At 43.4% G+C, this 18,536-nt stretch overlaps 1 protein-coding gene across 1 annotated transcript in view; it reads right to left on the reverse strand.

Annotated features, from left to right (window-relative positions):
* Positions 1 to 1,477: 1,477 nt before the first annotated feature.
* The window catches only part of cxadr (CXADR Ig-like cell adhesion molecule), a 37,568-nt gene continuing 20,509 nt past the window's right edge, over positions 1,478 to 18,536 (reverse strand). Inside the window, exons 2-7 of the mRNA XM_085797323.1 lie at positions 15,672 to 15,841; positions 11,203 to 11,407; positions 6,691 to 6,846; positions 6,443 to 6,565; positions 4,356 to 4,494; positions 1,478 to 2,719 (exon numbers count right to left, since the gene is read on the reverse strand). Coding sequence (XP_085653449.1) covers positions 2,437 to 2,719; positions 4,356 to 4,494; positions 6,443 to 6,565; positions 6,691 to 6,846; positions 11,203 to 11,407; positions 15,672 to 15,841 — 1,076 coding nt within the window. The 3' untranslated portion in view covers positions 1,478 to 2,436. The remainder of the gene's footprint in view (positions 2,720 to 4,355; positions 4,495 to 6,442; positions 6,566 to 6,690; positions 6,847 to 11,202; positions 11,408 to 15,671; positions 15,842 to 18,536) is intronic.

The raw sequence follows: 18,536 nt of genomic DNA on the forward strand, positions 1-18,536 counted from the left end.
AGGCAGGGCTTTGTTACCCTCCTTTCCCCTGGTGACAGATTATAGGTGTCAGATCTGTTTCTACAACTGTCATGTCTCCTTTGATGCTAGATTTCACACACATACACAAACATTTGGTACACATACACACTCTCTCTCTCTCTCATACAAACATACACAGTGCCAGAAATTCCCAATCATACCCGGGAGCATTTACATTGTACTGACAAGCCCCTCCTCCAACTGTATGATTTCGATATAGATTTGCCAAGCACAGCACGCCAGAGCATCACATATACATACAAACATCATCATCTTTATATCATTCCACTGTGTTGTGAGTAGATAGGGTTAAACTTCCACTGAATATTTATACATACAGCCAGGACCATTTATGTTATTATTTCTTCTTTTTTTTTTTGTTGGTGTTGTTTTCGCACATCAATTACCATTAAGTTTAAATAAAGATTAAAAAACAAACAAGAAGTCATGTTTGGAATACAAAATAAAAGCTTTTACGACACTGAAAAAGGTTTGTTGAGGTGACGGGTGGTTTTGAATGAGCCGAGCATTATTATTATTATCCTGTTTTAGAGGCTGTTGATGATGCTTTAGGATGATGCTACTGCACATAGCATAGTGCGCGTTGGCAGACATGCTATGGCACAACTTAACTGGGGCAACAAGGCACAATAGAAGTCATTAGAGTCCAGCTGTGAGGGCTGTGCAGAGGTGAGCTGAGGGCAGGTGTGTAAGGCTCAAAATAAGGAAGAGAATAATAAGGCGTTGGAGCAAAAAGAAACAGTCTGCCCACTCCAAGTATTCATACTGCTTTTTTTTTTTTTTTGTCTTTTGCGGGGGTTTTTTTTTTTGTAAAGTAACAGACAACACAATGCGTTGGGCCTCCAAAGAGTGAAAAGAATTTGTTTTAGAGTAGAGTAACCCACAAATTGCCATTTATATTATCCAGCACTGACTGAACTACATGAAGCCAAAAATAATAAAGTGGTTGTAATGTTAACACAGAGAAACAGTAGTCGGCATTGTAAGGCTTATTATTATCACATCTGTCCCTATTTGTGGGCACGAGGCTTTACATCCTTCATCAAAAAGTCCAATTAACACCACAGAGGCCATGAAAGGTTTCATATTGACCACAGAGAGAAGGTTAATCAAGATACTGACTCCTTGTAATGCGACTGTGAATAAGGAGATTGCAGCAGATCTGAGGGGGGGGGGTGACTGCTGCTACATAAAAATCAAGACGTGGGCCCCTTATCCTGCTAATGAAGTGTGTATATGTGTGTGTGTTTGAATGTGTGTGTGTGTGTGTGTGTGATTGGTCTAGATGTTTTGGTGGTCATTGAGGTTAGGGGCCTGTTGACAGTCAAACACAATCAAAGCTGATTGCTCAGTGAACCCTGTTGTCCAGCTGTCCTCGTTATTTCCCTATACACTAAAACTCCTCTGAGATCTGTGAAGGAGGGTTTTTGAGGGGGGGTGGGGGGGCACTGGTCTTTTATTGTTTTTTAAGCTTAGTCAAGAAGCAATAATCCACCCAATCACGAGATGTGATGGCTTGAAGCTCCCCCTCTCCCCTTTCAGCCAATCCTGTCCATTTCCGCCGCCCCACATGAATCCTGACTGGACAATTCAAAAAGCAAACGGTTCAACAGAAAACGGCTGACCTAAATAGACTGTTTTCAACTCAGTCCAAAGATTTCTTTAGTCTGGGGGAAGTTTCCTCTCGTCTTTCAATTTTTTTCCAAAGGTCAGAATCAACTCATTTTATGATAAATGAATGGAATTTAAAAACATGTCAGAAAACTAGTAAAGACTTGATCACCTGACAAATGATCTTACTGTTATGGAGGCATTTAAAGACAATAAATGAACTATATACTTCCAAGTCCCTTCCACATACATAAACATATATTCACGCACACATACTGCTGCAATTTTACACATACATGCATGCATACAGCTGTACAGCTGGCCAATTAGGGGCCTGGATCTGATTTGAACATACAGTACAGTATCTCTACAGCGAGGGCCATCTATATCAAAAAAGACATGCATTCACTTATGTACAATATAATTTGTATATTGACCATTCTGCGGTATATCCACACTAATTCATAATTTCTGTGAGAAAGTCCAGGAAGAAAAATTCATAAAAGTTTTTTTTTTTTTTTTTTTCTGTATTTGTATTTGATAAAAAGTTAATGTGCTCTGTTGTGATTCCAGTACAACTTAACTTCTCTTCTCAGCACCACAGCAGAGCCAGGTCTTCACAAGGAGCAGTACACTCCCGTTTGTAAATAATGAAGAGCTAAAAGTCAGGTGAGTCAGCCCATCCCAGCTCTTGCTCCATCTTCATTGGCTTGTGTCCTACTCCCTTCCTCCATTCATTCCCTCTCCCCTCGTTTCATGGTCCCTTCTCGGGAAGAGGACATGCTAGACGATCGAGCCATCCCTGTTCTGGGCAGGGATCATTACGGGGATTCCTCCCATGCGGCTGAGATTGGGGCCGGCCATCTTGGCGGCAGAGGGCGGGGGCAGCGGAGCGTGGCTGGGTGGCCTCTCGTAGTCCTCCGACGAAGGGATCTTGTCGTACTGGGGCTTCAGGGCGTACTCGTGCAGGTTGGAAGGAGACATGGAGCCGAGGGAGGAGCGCTGGCTGCCCACGGTGAAGCTGCGCGCCGTTGACACGCGGCTCTTAGGAGGGGGGACGTCCTCTCTGACGGGAGACAAGACAGAGACAGCAGCACATTTAGTTAAAGGTATAATATGTAGGAATTATCCCCATCGAGCGGTTTTCTTGCATATCTGAACGTATTCTTGATGTTGCATTCACGTGAAATCGGGCAGACGTCAGACAGACAACAGACGCTGCATGTAGTAGGATAAACAAGCGTCTATGTAAACAAGTGGTCCGCCAGCACGAGGCAAAACAATACAGGCGTGACAATATGTTGTCATGGTGATGTCGTATTGTTTACCTGACCCGCGTTTTACCGCCTTTCTCTCATGGAGTAAAATGACATCCGGTTGGTTTGCCGACGGCCGTCTGCCTGACTGCACCTGAATGCAACACCAGTGCCTCCGTCCTTCCTCACACTACACAGTGGTGACAGTTTTAACAGGCCGAGCCCACAGCTCCGCTGAGTTTCCGTGGTTACCTACGGTCACGCTGCCACTCAACGTAAAAAATGGCGATGCAACATGGCCGCCTCAGTTCGGTGCGCCCCCCCTTGGATATTTGTAATGACTTGTAACAACTCATTCTAAGGTACCAGAAAGCTTTCATTTGTATGCGGGTGTGATTCAACTTCAGTGAAATACGTATTTATGAAAGCAATATTTGATTTTTGCTAATAAAAAGCCAAATAAGTTACATACTGGGGCTTTAAGTCACCATAATATATTCTGATGTCATTCAGGTACAAAAAGTGTGAAATGTCTCTCGCTTGCCGCCCACAGTGAGTGAAAACAATGAGGATTTGAGGAGTCTTTCAAGAGCGAATCATGATTTGACTCAATAAAAATGGATAACTAATTGGAGTTGGCCCGTTTGATTGGTCGGGGCAGTGTCTGTCTGCACTGCTCAGCTGCACCGACTTTGTAATAGCCTGAAGATATTGAGCTGAGCAACCAAATGCAGCTATGCCCTCTACTCCCTCTGCCACCACATTAACAACTAATAAGCAGCAATAATCCAGTTAAATGCTCAATCAAACTGAGCCTGCGGGGCCAGAGCTTGTTTAGTCTATAGCTTCATGCTGCTGTGGCGTTTCAGCCAATGTGTGTGTGTGTGTGTGTCTGTGTGTCTGTGTATACGAGACCGGACCAGTGGTCTAATCCTCTTTGTCCTACAGCATGAGCAGTGTCACATTGTGGTCTTAGACAGATTCAGTCCGCAGCAGAGTGATAGTAAGCCCAGCGGTTGTAAAGAGCCTGTGGGCCGGATGCTGAGTTGGATGGGGACGGGTGGAGGGGGGTGAGGGGGGGTGGGGGGCAGCCAGCAGCCAGCAGCAGACATGACACAGGATCCACAGAGCAAACAAAGCTTTCAAACTGATTACCACAGCTGTTTATTTGAGGAGGAGTTAAAAAAAAAAAAGAAAAACGCTGATGGAGAAAAAACATTTTCATGGTTGTTGTTGGGGCTGTGTGTGTGTGTGTCTGTGTGTGCATATCTGAGATGACCACAGCTCAGATTAACAATCAGGTGTATCTATAATCCAGTATTACAAACCTGTGACACATTTCTCATCATGCAGCCAGCCCAAGACTATGAAATATTCCTCCATCAAAAAACGCAGCCTTTGGGGGGGATCTGTCAGCAAATCTCACTGATGTTTTAAAGAGTGTACCTTATCTCGTTGCAGATTTCCTTCTCGTACTTCTTCCTGTGACGAGCACGGCAACAGCAGAACAGGATGATGGCAATAATGATGAGGATCAGGAGGACAGTGATGATGGCTCCTGCAATGATGCCTGCTGTGTTGGGGGCTGAACGGCACAGGGAAGAAAAGGTTAGGAGGGCTGGTAACTATGGCAATGATATAATAACAACTAAGGCTAAGACCTAAGAGCAGCGGTCTGGTGGAGACGGTTATAAATTCATAAAGTAACTCAAGTAATTGTCCAGCTTCGAAAGGCAGAGTGATATTTCCTGGTGTGTAAAGGAGAAAGCCGTATGTCTGACACACTCTGTTGTGCAGAAGCTTTATATCAACTGAATAAAATATTGATCCTGAGCCAGAAAAACAACGCTCAGTAACAAGACCAAACGGCGACAGGTGAAGGAAAAGTGAAGTAAAACAACGGCAGCATCATGTTCCAGTTCCCGGCTACAGCTGCTCGTTGCTGCTGCAGCAGTTGAGGCTGACAGTGCTGTCACAGCATGTGGTACCACAGCTACTAACTTCCCAAGACGCTCAACACTAGACATGCTGTCTAAATCCTCAAACCGTGGATCTCTCTCTCTCTCTGTATTCTGCCACTTCTAGATCTAACAGCATCTTCAGGAGGATTTCCGTGCCAGCGGTGGAGTCGCTGGGAAGACGACTGTGTTATGATGCTGCCTGTTACTTATTCGGTGGTTTCTTTCTGTAGAAATAATAAACTGTCAAGATTTTTACCGAAATCATTTCCCATCACTGTTCCCTCTAAGTTGTTTTACTGTGCAACTGCACACTGCTCCCCACCTCTTTGCCCAGAACACAAAAAAAGTTGCACACTCAAATATCCCAGACTAGTTTACTGTTTATTTCTCCCTAATGTGCGCTTCGAATTGTGAAATTTATTACCTTAACCGTGGTCTGTAATGCAACTACCATTTAAGTTTTTGCTTGAGAATTATTATTACTGTTAATATCAAGAATGCTTCAGTGCCAAGAGCTGATGACACCAACTTGATGTTAGTTATTTTTTTCATATTGTTCATATGACAATAAATGCAAACTCTATTTTGCCAAAACAATATTGTATTTTGTTATCATTAACTGTAACTGGAGTAGCCTAGGCAATGTCAAAATAATCTTATTAATCATTATAGTAATAGCCAATTGTATTGATATTTGGAGTTGGAGAGGTGCCACCAGCATGTGGATGTACTGTGTACGTTTAAGCTGTCGCTCACAGTCGCTCAAGCAGGTCATCAGGGGAGGGAACATCCTCTATTTATTGGTGAAGAAACTACTGGGATGTGACTGTCTGTGAGCCAGCACTGACACATGTACTACTAGTGCAGATACAGGAATAACGCACTTAGTAGTACTAATAAATGAAACATAACATATGGCTTATGTTGCAATATGACAACTTGCTGGGTTTCCTTCTTTTGTAATTACAGCAACAGAGTTTCTTCAAGTTTTTAACTTGAATAAAAAGACGTTTGATAAAACCACAGAGGGCTCTAGGACATTTTACCACTATCTTACACAGTTTTCTGATGTTGATTCCGAGAAATAAACATTAGATTAGTTGACTGTTAGTTCCTCCCATATTATCAACAACTTTTTTTTATGGATAGAAATGTTTTGGCAAGATGTTAAAAACAAATGCATCACCCTGTTGAATTTTGTTCTGGCTAAACTTTTTAACGTGGTAAATACTTTATCTGCCAAACTTAAGCATTTACCTAATAGCACAGCTGTATGTAATGTAGCTTTACAGAGCTGCTGGCAAGACTATAAACTCTGAAGTGTGTTCTCAATATTACCATGTGTTTACATACATAAAGTACGTTTATATATTCTAGTCACATGGGGCTAAACTGTACTCTTGAAGATGCAAAAGGTAGGGAAAGGAAGGAAAAATCTGATTTAGCTTTTTGTCTGAGTGCAGATACATTAGCCAGCCGACTGTTTCTGCTTTTAAGGCGGTGGTCAGAGAGCGGAGCAACAAGTCTAAATGTGAAACAAGGTCATCAACGTGAAGTTATCAGAGTACTCACGAGGTGTTATGTTGAGATATAGTACACATTCCTCGGCGCCAACACGATTGCTGGCAGTGCAGCGGTAGGTGCCAGATGCGCTGGCAGATGCATTTCTCACGTTAATGGTGCCTCCCACAGGATCTGCAGCGAGGGCGAGGAACACATCATTGAAGAGATGACAGCGTTAAACAGAAAGCAGACCTGTGTGAAGGACTTGGTAACTGTTTTGTTGTTTGTTTGGGAGTGATTGTGAAGGGGTCCATTACCCGACACGGCCGAGGCGGGCAGCAGCTTGTTGTCGCTGGTCCTCTCCCAGACGTACTGCAGCGGGTTGGTGCCCTCGCTGGACATGCACTTCAGCACAACGTCTTTTCCCTCCTGCGTGGGGCCTTCGGCGTAGCACCTGGGCTTGGACGGCTTCACTGTGACGTAAAAGGGGGAGAGAAGTGATTGAGAAAGGTGAAAAGGAGCAGACGCCATCCAGGTGGTCACATTAACTCAGAACAACGCGGCCGTCCTGCTGACAAACCCGCTTATTTTTCCAGTCTTGAGTGTTGTGGTGTCTATATGCTGTGTGTGTCTATGTGTCTTGTTGTGTGTTCTGAAATTTGATTTGCTCTCCCTCGCTCAAAGCAGCAGTCATCAGCGTAATGAGAGCAGTAATCAGAGTAATTGATACAGCTGCTGTCATTACAGGAGCCGTCACTCAGGATATTTGCGATGAAGTTGGAGCTGCGCCACATTGGACACACAAACAAACAACAAACAAGCATGCACACACAAAAGGGTGGAGCCGGCAAAGCTTTTCTTTTCTTAAAAACGTGTGCAAACACTTGTCGGCCAGCCAGCGTGTTGGCAGCAGATGAGATGGGGGGACCCAAAAACAAACAGAGCGCCAAATTAAAAGCAGACCGTCTCCAGTGAAACCCAGACACGCAGGCAGCCAGGTGAGGAGGTAAAGAGGGAGGAAAAGGGGGAGGGGAAAAGGAGAAAGTGAATTATGATGGGTAATTTTAGGATAGAGAAAACGTGAGGCCGTTAAGTCTGTGCTCTGTGCTGATAATGGACAGAAAGCTGACGTGGTTGTGGGTTCTGTAGCAACAAAACCCTGGAGTGGGGCTCTCCAGATCTGAACCAGGTGTCAGGAAGAAGGGAGGGAGGGGTAGTGGGTTGGTGGGGGGGCTTAACAGGCACAACAGTAAGGATTAACAGCAGTCCGACAGTACTGAGTGCTCCTACTAATCTAATAAACATACATAAGGTCAGGATGGAGCGGGCGACACAGAGAGCGGCTGAGCAAAAAAAATTAAGCGAGTGGTGACGGACAGATGGTGGTGTGAAGGGAGCCAAGGCTGCACGACTCCTAACTCACTGACCTGCTGCTGCTGTGTTGCACCTACACACACACACACACACACTCATGGGCTACCACACCAGTAAATGTCAGGGAGCTACGACATTTTGAACGCGTCTTTTAAAGGTGAAAGTCAACTCGACATGTCTGAGGGCTCTAACACACACACAGCTCCTGCAGTATTAGGACGGCTGTCCGATGAGCTGAGAGATTTATTTGTTTGAAAGATGAGGTCAAAGAGGAAGGTGACGGAGGCTGCAGGAGCACGGGGAGATAATGGGCAGAGCGATGCAGCCAACCTGGCTCTGTTAAATGAACAATGAATAGAGATTTATGAGGTGCACAAGGCTATCCTGCAGGAGAGATAAGCAGAAAGGGATAGCTGGATTGTGGTATTCATTATAGTCAGTAGGAGCACAACTTCCCGCAGTGACGACTGACTGTTGAATGGTAAACTGAGATATAAGCGATTGGTGGCCAGACAAATCCTGGATGTGATGAGGAATACCAACTTTGCAGCTCTTGTCTCTGTGCGCCACAACACAAACGCGCCCCATAAGATGTAATCTCTTGTTTGATAGATTAAACTACACAAATATACATGTCGCAACACTGTATATAGGATATATAACGTTATCTACCGCTCTATTGATTGTTTTCTTGCCGTAAACAAATGCACATGGCCGGGAGGAGGGTTAGCACAGTGGAAAAGCGACCGGACCAGCATAGATGCAATATCAACTCATAAAATGCTTAGATTGATCTTTGCCATTTTATGCTTGTTAGTCTCGAGCGATTGCGCAGATCTCTAGCAATTTGTGCGATCCGACAAACCGGACAAGATCAAAGAGCAGCATGATCACACGCTGCCGTTTACATTTTGTTGTGTCCATCCATTTCATATAACCCATGACTGTACTTCAAGAGTTGCACTGTTTACTTCTGGAGTGGGTTATGTTAAATAAATGTGCATAAATGTAGCTGCTTTTGCATCAATTTTCAATTAAAGATGAACAATTTAATAATGCAGCAGGTTAGCGAGTTCCATTTTTGTACAATTTGCAGCATTAGCTCCGTGAAAATCTCTTTCATAACCAAGCAATATTGGTATTAAAACTGAAATATCTTAAAATAAATCCTTTGAATCGTATCGGGACCTTGTGAATCGAAGTCAAATCGATTCAGTAAACCAGTAGCGATACCCAGCCCTAATGAGGATTGTCTGGACTTGAGGCCCAGCTGAGAGACTGGCTGCTGGGAGTACAGGTAGAGATAAGTGAGAAACAGTTGTGAGAGTAAGTTGCTGACATACAGTCCTCTACTCTCCTTGTGTTATCTTCAATGTCCTGCTGTAACCAGAGGAGAATACACAATAAGGGGGGATACTACTCGCTGTACGCTACCCGGACACTATGTACACTGCAGGTGTCAGCATGTGTGTGCACCTGCATGTGGCAGTGTTTGTGACAAGCACCCAGTGTATAAAATGAGGTATGTTTATGTTTGCGCACACATATGTATGCACGCCTGTTCTGAGGTGCATCCACCTTGTGACAAGATCAACCTGAAGGTAAAATGCAGAGCAGGCAAGATGTCCTCGCCTCTCCTTGTCACTGTTTCTTTGTACACCCTACTGTATACCCCTGGGGTCAATACCTAGCAGCCTGTCCACTGCTGTAGCCTCCAGCCATTTGTCTCTCTCACAAACACACACATAATATATAGCTTAAGAGGTGTACATTTATCCACAATCAAAGTTAAACTTACAGTTTTGTCATAAAACAACAACTTTGGGCTAACACCATCTGACCTTTTAATACTGCAAAATAGTAACTGTAACCCTGGATGATGTTTTAATGAATCATTTACAAGGAGAAACACATTGTAGGTTTATTGTAAGCACTAACATAAATGGGTGGATATTTGGATGACACATCGGCAACATGTTTGACTGTTATTGAGCCTGTTAATGTGCATCCTCATTCCTGTGCTGCAGGAGTGGTTAACTACGTAAGCACAGTTTGGTGAGATGATACCCTTTAACAATGGGACTGATCGAAATGTAACAATAAGCATTAAAACAACTGACAAATCAGCAGATCGGCCGACTTCCCTCAGTGGCGAGGAATGTGGAACTGCAGCACAGAAGAGAGCGGCCATTGAGTGTGTGTGTGTGTGTGTGTGTGTGTGTGTGTGTGTGTGTGTGTGTGTGTGTGTGTGTGATGGGTGGTAGGGGGGGAGTGACTCAATTTTTCACGTTGCTTCTGGTCAGATCAGTTTTTATTACAACGGCCTCCCCAGGGTCTTTGTCAATGGCTCTTGGGTCAGCTGTAGTTACAGTTAATGTTCAGATTATCAGTGGCCATTCATTGGTTTTTTATGAGGTATAGCTGCTTAATGGTGCCACAACACAACATCAGAGGAACCTGTTTGTTTTCCCATAGCTCTCTCTTCTTGTCTTTCTGGTCAAGCTAGTTGGTGCAGTGCAGTAACATTTACACACATGCCATGACGACGTGATGTCATGTCAACAGGAACGAGCGGAGCAGCAGCAGACATTACAGGGAAACCGCTCCTATCTTTAGAGAGGAGGACACACTACTCTGATAACAGATAACACATCCTACAGCATGACATGTGGGTTGTTTTTCCCCCATATGCAAATACCAGGCAGGTTTCGGGAGGCGATTTACTTTCGACATCATTTAGTCAGTTGACCGACCAACAAGGCCAATGTGTGCGAGTGTGTGTTTGCTTAGGCGGTGAATCATCTGACTTATACAACTCTCATGTGTCATCCATCTCACGCTGTCTAATATAAAGCCGTCTGAGTGCATAGGACAAGATAATATGGTTGGCTTGGGAAATTATCATCTTCTAGTTAACCCATGCCTGTAGTATCTGGCTGTACTGCTCAGTCAATTCATGTTTTCAATAATAAAAATACATATCCACATCATATCATGAACTATCATCTTCATTATTGTTATTATCAGTTGCCAAAAACCAAAAACACAGTTATGAACTGCCAGGGGCAAACGCTGTTCTGTTCATCAAGACTAATACTTGTGATATACTATAATAAATCAGGACTGTAATATTTAGTAAAAAAAAAAAAAAAAAAGGATCAGGATTATGAATTTAGACATAATCGGAGAGCGAGCATCTCGGGTGAATACAGAATTGTGTATCACAAAGAGGGCAACACTGTGCAGCCACTGGGAAGGTTATGCACTCGATTTTTAGAAGGGATTACATCAAAACAGCCAAGGAGGGCAAAGGGCGTGTGATTTGGTGCATTTCCACTGTGTGGAGAGAAAGAATTTACCCTGTGAGAAAAAAAAACCACTGCTGGACGAACGAATGAACGAGCATCAGCAGCAGTATCAGTAGTTTGTCCAGCTGCAGCAACTGTGTCACTCACCCATGACGATCAGCAGCATCTTCCTGCTGCGGATGCCGGGAGCCTTCTTCACCTTGCATTGGTAGGTGCCCGTGTCCGTCGACTTCAGCCCCGTCAGGTTGATGGAGGCGTCGCCGTTTTTGGGGTCCGCTGAGTTGAAGTGGACTCGACCCTTCATGGGTGGGTAGTAGTCCTCGTAGGCCCTGTCACCCGAGTACAGGATCACCTGGTGAGGGAAAAGAAAGTGAAAGGGAAGAGAGAGTTAGAGGCACTGACGTCATGTATCTGGCTTATCTGTTTTTATGGTTATTAAAGCCCAAATAGACCGGAGGCCTTGAGAAAGCTGTTGTGTGCTTCCTGAAAGCAAAAGGGCCTTGCTCACTGAACCAACCAAAAATATATGGAAGACAGAAAGCAGCGTCTCTTTTATCTCTGCAGTGCCCTTCAGCCTGTGCCGCTCTGCCCTTTCTGTGCTTAAGAAGAATGAAGGTGGAACAAACAAAGCCACCACTGTGGAGCCAAATCAACACCTGCTGTGTCAACAAAGAGCACTAACCCCCCAGTTCTGTCCAGCACAAAGACACACACACAGACACACACACACATAGTCTGGGTCTCTCTGAGTCTGAGAGCAGCAAGGAAATGCCTGGAAATAAAGGCCAGGTGGAGCCGACAAGACTCATAGTTAGTTAGTTAGTAGCAGGGGTGATAGTGGAGGCAGAAAACAGAAAACACAAGGAAAAGAACAAGGGAGGAAAAAAGAAGCGCAAACAATGAAAAGAGTTCTCATTCTCCTTTATAGACACTGGCATATTCTTCCACATTTCCATGGAGACAGTCATCATCAACAGGCTTTTTCTGTGCCACTACACGATCAACGCACAGCAATACCCCTGGGTGGGAGAGGAGGAGGAGGAGGAGAGAAGAAGTAGAAGTACTAAACATGGCAGGGAGGAGAAGAAGAATAATGAACCCATCAGAGGAAGGCAGAGCACTCAAAGGAAGCATGAGAGCAGCAAAACAAAGGGAAACAGAGTCAGTGAGGTACTATAGCGAGTGAGAGAGCGAGCCGACACCGAGTTGCCTTGTTGCTCCATTTCCAACTGGAAGATGAAGTTTCTGGAGCAAGCGAGGTAGCGTAGAGAGAGAGAGAGGCAAAGCTCGATGCTCTCATCACCGGCTGCTCCTGCTGCTGTGTTCAGCTTGTACGTATTAGCCATGTAAACAGGTAGGTAACCCGGGTGAAATTCCTCTCCAGTCTCAGGGGAGGGAAACCTATCTTCTTCCTAACTTCGCTGGGGATCAGAGCATCAGCCGTAATAACAGCGATATGTGGGAACGAGACCATGAAGGAAGAGGAAATTAAAGTGCCCCTGAGCTAAACCAGACAAGAACTCTCACTTGGCCTCCAACACTTCAAATGAGGAGTGCTCACACAAACAAGCATACCTATATAACAAAAGAAGGAGAGAAAAAAAAAAAACTTAACTGCACAATAACCTTGAGAATCATGATCCAATGAAAAAAAAAATCCCATAAAGAGCCCGGGGAATGAAAATGAAAAGGGCAAATGACTAGACAAGCTGGCAGAGGCTGGAGAGAGGACAGAGGAGCGCCACTGTCTGCTGTGTTTCATAACAGATAGGTCACTCAATGATACAATCGCCACCTGGCCCGGCCGTTCTCAGTGGACGGATCATTGCCGCACAAGCAAAAGGACGTCTATTGGCCGGGCTTATAGTTTCACCAGACACATGTAAAAAGATGAGGTCATTGTCATCATCATGTGATGCTGTTTTGCTCGGGGGAGGGAAGAGGAAAGAGACGCAGATCATTTGAGAGGCAAAGCAGAGGACTGAGCCACCTGTATACTCTAAACAACCCCACACAGCTCACACAGTCTAATGTCTTTGTGCTCCCACAGAGCTTTTTCATCTGAAACTCTGAGTCCTGCTGCTGCCACCGCCACCACGTACTTTTACAGGAACAGCTCTGCTCCAAGCTGTTTTACAAGGTTGAAGCAGAAACGCGAGCTGAAAACAGAATTAGCGCCTTCATCGCTGAGGCTATAGAGGAGCTAATAAGCATGGTCAAGATCATGCATACATGGTGGTAAAAAATTATGTGTTTTTTTCCTTTTCTCTTTTTTGGTGTCATGGCTTTACATTCAAATCCTCCAACACCTTGTTAACATATGCAAACTCCTGTCACAATAACCAATAAACAATAAACAAAAGGCTTTGTTGCAACGCTCAAGGACAAAAAAAAAAAAAGAAGCAGTTTTGCATGACATGGGATAAAGCCGTGTATTTTCAACGCATTTCTCTCAGCATCCTCCTCCTCTCCCATTCACACCAGATTTGGTTTTCGTAATTGTTTTCCCCTCATTGTTCTCACAGTGGTGGCAAAGACACAGGGCGCACACCCTCCTTTCAGCTACTGTGTGGCCAGGGAATGAGGGCCAAATGCAAATGACTCTTACTGTAGGCATGCTTGGTATCTCCCATTCAAGCCCAACAAAGCAACAAACATTAGCTATGCTTCACCAGCCTCAAAAAAGACCCCGGTGATATGTGGGGTATTTCCAGATGAAGGGGAGCATCACTCCCCCATCATCATCAGATACTGGTCTGAATAGATAATGTGGTGGTGGCATTACGTCCGATTGCATCAATGCACTAAAAAATACAGCACAGCAGGGATATATGATTCATTAATATGAATTAAATTCCTAAATTAGGGGTTATTTGAACATGCCAGGCACACCACACATAGTCAAGCTGTGTGTCTGCAGATGCAGGGCTTTGAGTTCTCAGTTCATACGACCACATGGGACCGATGCTGTTGACTGGTTATCTGCTTTCAAGTTTTATCTCACAGTGGCTGCCTGCTCCTGCTCCTGCTCCTGCTCCTTTAAGGGCACCCGGGTTTTCTAATCTCAAGCCATGTGAGCAAAGGTTCTCCATGCTTTCTGATCATCCACCAGCCTCTGGCTATAAACTTGAGCCACCATTCTCACTGCATTGCCTGACTGACCTGGTAGCTTTGGTCCAAGCAGATCACACTGATCCCACTGAACACTGTCACATATATTAAAAGCAGCCCCTTGGAATTAATATGCCGCTAATTACAAAGACTTTAGTCTGTGCGTGACTTCATTTTGGTTAACGGCTATATGAATGTGAGTGTGTGTGTGTGTATAGCGAGGGAAATCAGATAGGTCAAGGAGAACAAATACGTTCAGAGAGAGATGTCTGGCCAGTTTAAATTCCAACAAAGGTTTAGCAACATTCATGGTTGTTCAGCAAAAATACCATATAAAACAGAAAATACACTGTGGAATCAGATTCAATTTGGAAAAACAATAGTGAGAGGAGAGGAGGGTGCTATTAGCAAAACACCCCCTGTGTGGCATTAAGACTGAAAAAACAAAACAATTGGAAAATATTAAAAGCACGGAAATTTCGTCATAAGATAAAATACCGACTTGCTAACAACAAACAGTATTGACAGACGTTCTGACTCCACCTCCATTTCCTCCACTTCACAAGTTAATGACTCAAAGTGAAAAGAAAGTAGGTCAAAAATAAATAGATGGGGGTAATTAGTGTCTCTTTAATGGCACAACTCCAGACAGTGGAGAAAGCATTGACGAATAGCAAGAGCGCAGAGCTCTGCGTTGGTGACAGTAGGGTGTCAGTGGACGGGGGGGTGAGGGGGAGGGGGGGCAGTGGGTGGATGACAAAGACAGAGAAGCCTAATGATGAGTTTGTGGCCTATTTATAACAATCTAGAAAAAAACAAAACAACAACAAGAACATTAAAGCCACAGGAAACAAGTGAAAAGAGGTGTAATAGGAGGATGGGAAAGCTTTGTGACAGGTGGGAGATAGGACCACACCACTGGAACGATCCGTAGCAGGAATCTGTCTCTAAGGCCGCGAAAAGCCCCGAGGGCATCTGGAGTTCCTGTAGAAGCTGTGTGTGTAGTCTTTCGTTTTCGTGGCTGAGGGCCATGCTGGAAAGGAAAGACGCTGCCTGGGATAAAGGGAGCTCCCACCGCTCGTCCTGTGTCTGTGTCAGAGCTTTGCAGAGAACAAATGCTCTGTAGAAATACACATGGCTCAAATTACATCGCTCTCGCATACAGTATGCTTCCCATGTTACAGTGCAACTCCTCGAGAAAATACACACCTACTGCATAATAGCATGTATTGCATTTCACCGACGGCACAATTGACCAGGCCACACACACGCACAATAACAACAGAGCAGGTTACAGCAACCACATGAAGACTGAATAAATTAATTAGTTTTGGGTTTAAAGACTACATACAGAAGATCTGGGCGAAAACAAAGCTTGACCTGACTGCACATTTATAAAATGACTGCGTTAGATTGGTGGATAACCATTAAGATAATAAGTAAAAGCCAAATGTTTCATATTATGCACATTTTTCTTTCTGTTTTTGGGGAACATTTGCACGTACCACTTTGTCCTCTTTCTGGTTGTCGGAAGACAGCAAGCTCCATTCGATGTCCAGGGGTCCAGAGTCTTCAGGAGCCAGAGAAAACTGGCAGTCGAGCTTCACACTCTGACCGCTGGCTTTCTCCAAGGAGGTCGCCTCTGTCGAGGTAATCTCTAAACCTGAGACCAGACCTGCACGGAGACACACAGATAGAGGATATTAACATTAAGACCACAACATGCATAACATTAACAACAACTCGACTTGAAATGCATATAATCAATCGAATTAAGGCCTTTTTAAAAACTTGTTTCCACATATGATTCAGTTGTACACCTGTTTGCAAAGGGAAGAAACCCAAGTGCATTAATTTATTGACATTTGAGTCACACTTCATTTATTTCCCAAGAAAATTGTATAATTGTTCAAACAATTAAGATGTTTTTTTTGTGCCAAGATCAATACTGAATTGCCAATTCAATGTAGAGACAAAGCGCAAAATCTGCAGACAGCCCGATATCACAAGACATTTCATAACTTAAGCACTGATCGTTTCTGCCAATGCCAGACAACAGAAGCCATTCAAGACTTTTGTAAAGTAGATTTGAGACCATTTACTACCTTCGCTTCGTTGGCCAAGTGTGTATTTACATATAAGGAATTTGACCCTGTTTCTTTTAGTTGCTCTCACCATGTTGACCCAAAATGAAACAGACATATGTCTAAAGAAAAACTAGGTCAGGGTGATAAAGTTAAACATTTAACAATTATCTACATACAGTTAAATGTTAAACATTCAGACCTGAGGCTGCTGGAAAGCTGAGATCATTGCTGACTAAAGCTTTAATAGGTGGTGGAAATCCCATTTGTACAGACTCAGACTACCGCAGAGTCAGACACGCACTACAGGGATCTGTATATCTAACTTTTTTTTTAATCAGGTAATTTCATTTAGAGCAAGCTCCCTCATGTGAGACAGATTGAGTGCAGCAGACAAAGAAACACAAACATTACGCCTGACTAAAAAGAAAAAGGACAAATACAACAAACATAACTACAATAAAGTGCATAACATCCAAAGAACACAACCAGATATGACAGTCACACACATCACTAAAACTACGGTCGGGTGAAGTCACCAAAGACCGTGAAGACTGACAAATCTTCATGCACCACAACTTTTCTAATTTTAACCCTCATGTGTGATGTTTTCATCACAGAGAGCTCAGGAAAACATGAGGTGACATCCCGAGTATGACTATCAAATTACTAAATTACAGGCTCCACAAACTTGACATAATGACTGTTATTCACCACATTAGCCATATCATTACCAAAGACAGCTACACACTGTTAATTAATCGACAGTAGTTAAAAAGTGCAGCGTTGTCTCAGCCGGAGGGATCTGAGTAGGCAGGATTTTTTTTTTTTTTCCCCTCATCCATTTTTCAAGCTTCCTTTTCATACGCAATGTGACTATCAAAACCAGAAACAGCCTTTCCACTTCTTGTGTGAAGTTCGTATTCATCTAATGTTAAAAGTTCATTCATGCTGAAACCAAATGAACCAAATGAAAACCTCTACAGGGATGTTTTTCTGCAGTGAACTTTGGGAGACAGTCAAACCACCACTGCCTGAAAGCACCTCCATGATTAATATAGTTGTTGTTTTTTACCTACTTTTTGCTGCATGATGAGTGCAAAAGACCAAAGACTGTAAAATCAGAAAGGTTGTTTTGTCGATGACCGTTTTTCTGCTTACATCAAATTGCATCGCTTGCATACAAAGTTAATGAGATCTGTTTTTGTAACAATTTACAGAAGACAGGGAATGTGTCATTGATAAAATCAAGATGGCTGAATCTGAACATGAAAGCAAAGTGGATCCTATATGCATAATGTAAATCACACAGAAAAAAAAAAAAAAAAACGCGACCGAGAGAGCAGAGCAAAGCAAAGCGTAGCAGAAGGAATGGTGATGATAATAAAGAACAACTGTGACCCATCAGCGAACTGGAACAGACTCTTTTAAGCATTTATTCTTAGAACGAATAAACATAATTTCCTAGTGACATCAACTGGGTTAAGATTCTCCATTCAATAAGAGACTTAAGCCGCGGCAAGGAACACAGCCCATAGAGAATGGAGTTGTCACATGCTGCCTCGACACATTAAAATCCTTCTGACAGCCTGCCACCTTCCAGTTGGTGAGCGGGAGGGAGATCGGCTTTAAAGGAGAGAGGAAAAAAATTAAAAAAAATCAAATCACCACAATGTGTTGCAGCTAAAAGACCTGTAAATGTGTATCAAACACTTATCACATCGCACAGATGACACCAAAACACATGTAAAGGAAATTTTCTGCTGATAACAAAAAAGGGATTTTAACGCCATCTAAAACATTAAAAAAAAAAAAGCATTTTCCTCAGCTACATCTGCATCTCATTTAGCTGCTTTTTTCCCTCTTAACTGAGCTAAGTCTAATGTGCAAAGATAATTGGTGAAACGGGAGCGAAACCTGGCAACTCTTAACACTTTGTTAACAGGAAAATGATCCTGTTCTCTCCTTGTTGGGAAGCTTTCTCTGATTACAAGGCTTCCATAAAAGACAAACAAATGAGAGCACAAAGGCGCTGAAACTATAGCGTTCAAAGTGTCTCATGTAGTGTGTGTGTGTGTGTGTGTGGAGGGTTTTCACAGGAGCTACAGTAGTAACCCTCTTAAACCTGGCAAGAGGCAGATGTGACATGCTGGTTACAAGTGGTTGCTGCTTCTTGTTCAATCTCCAAACAAGAATATCAACTTAAACAATAGAAATATTACTATTTGTAGTGATTGTGATTGTGAGTCAGCTGATTGTGTTTAGTTAGTTTCTAGATCTCCAGTC

This window comes from Trachurus japonicus, chromosome 14 (genome assembly GCF_045865225.1).
Source record: "Trachurus japonicus isolate A0001 chromosome 14, Traja_1.0".
Taxonomy (NCBI): domain Eukaryota; kingdom Metazoa; phylum Chordata; class Actinopteri; order Carangiformes; family Carangidae; genus Trachurus; species Trachurus japonicus.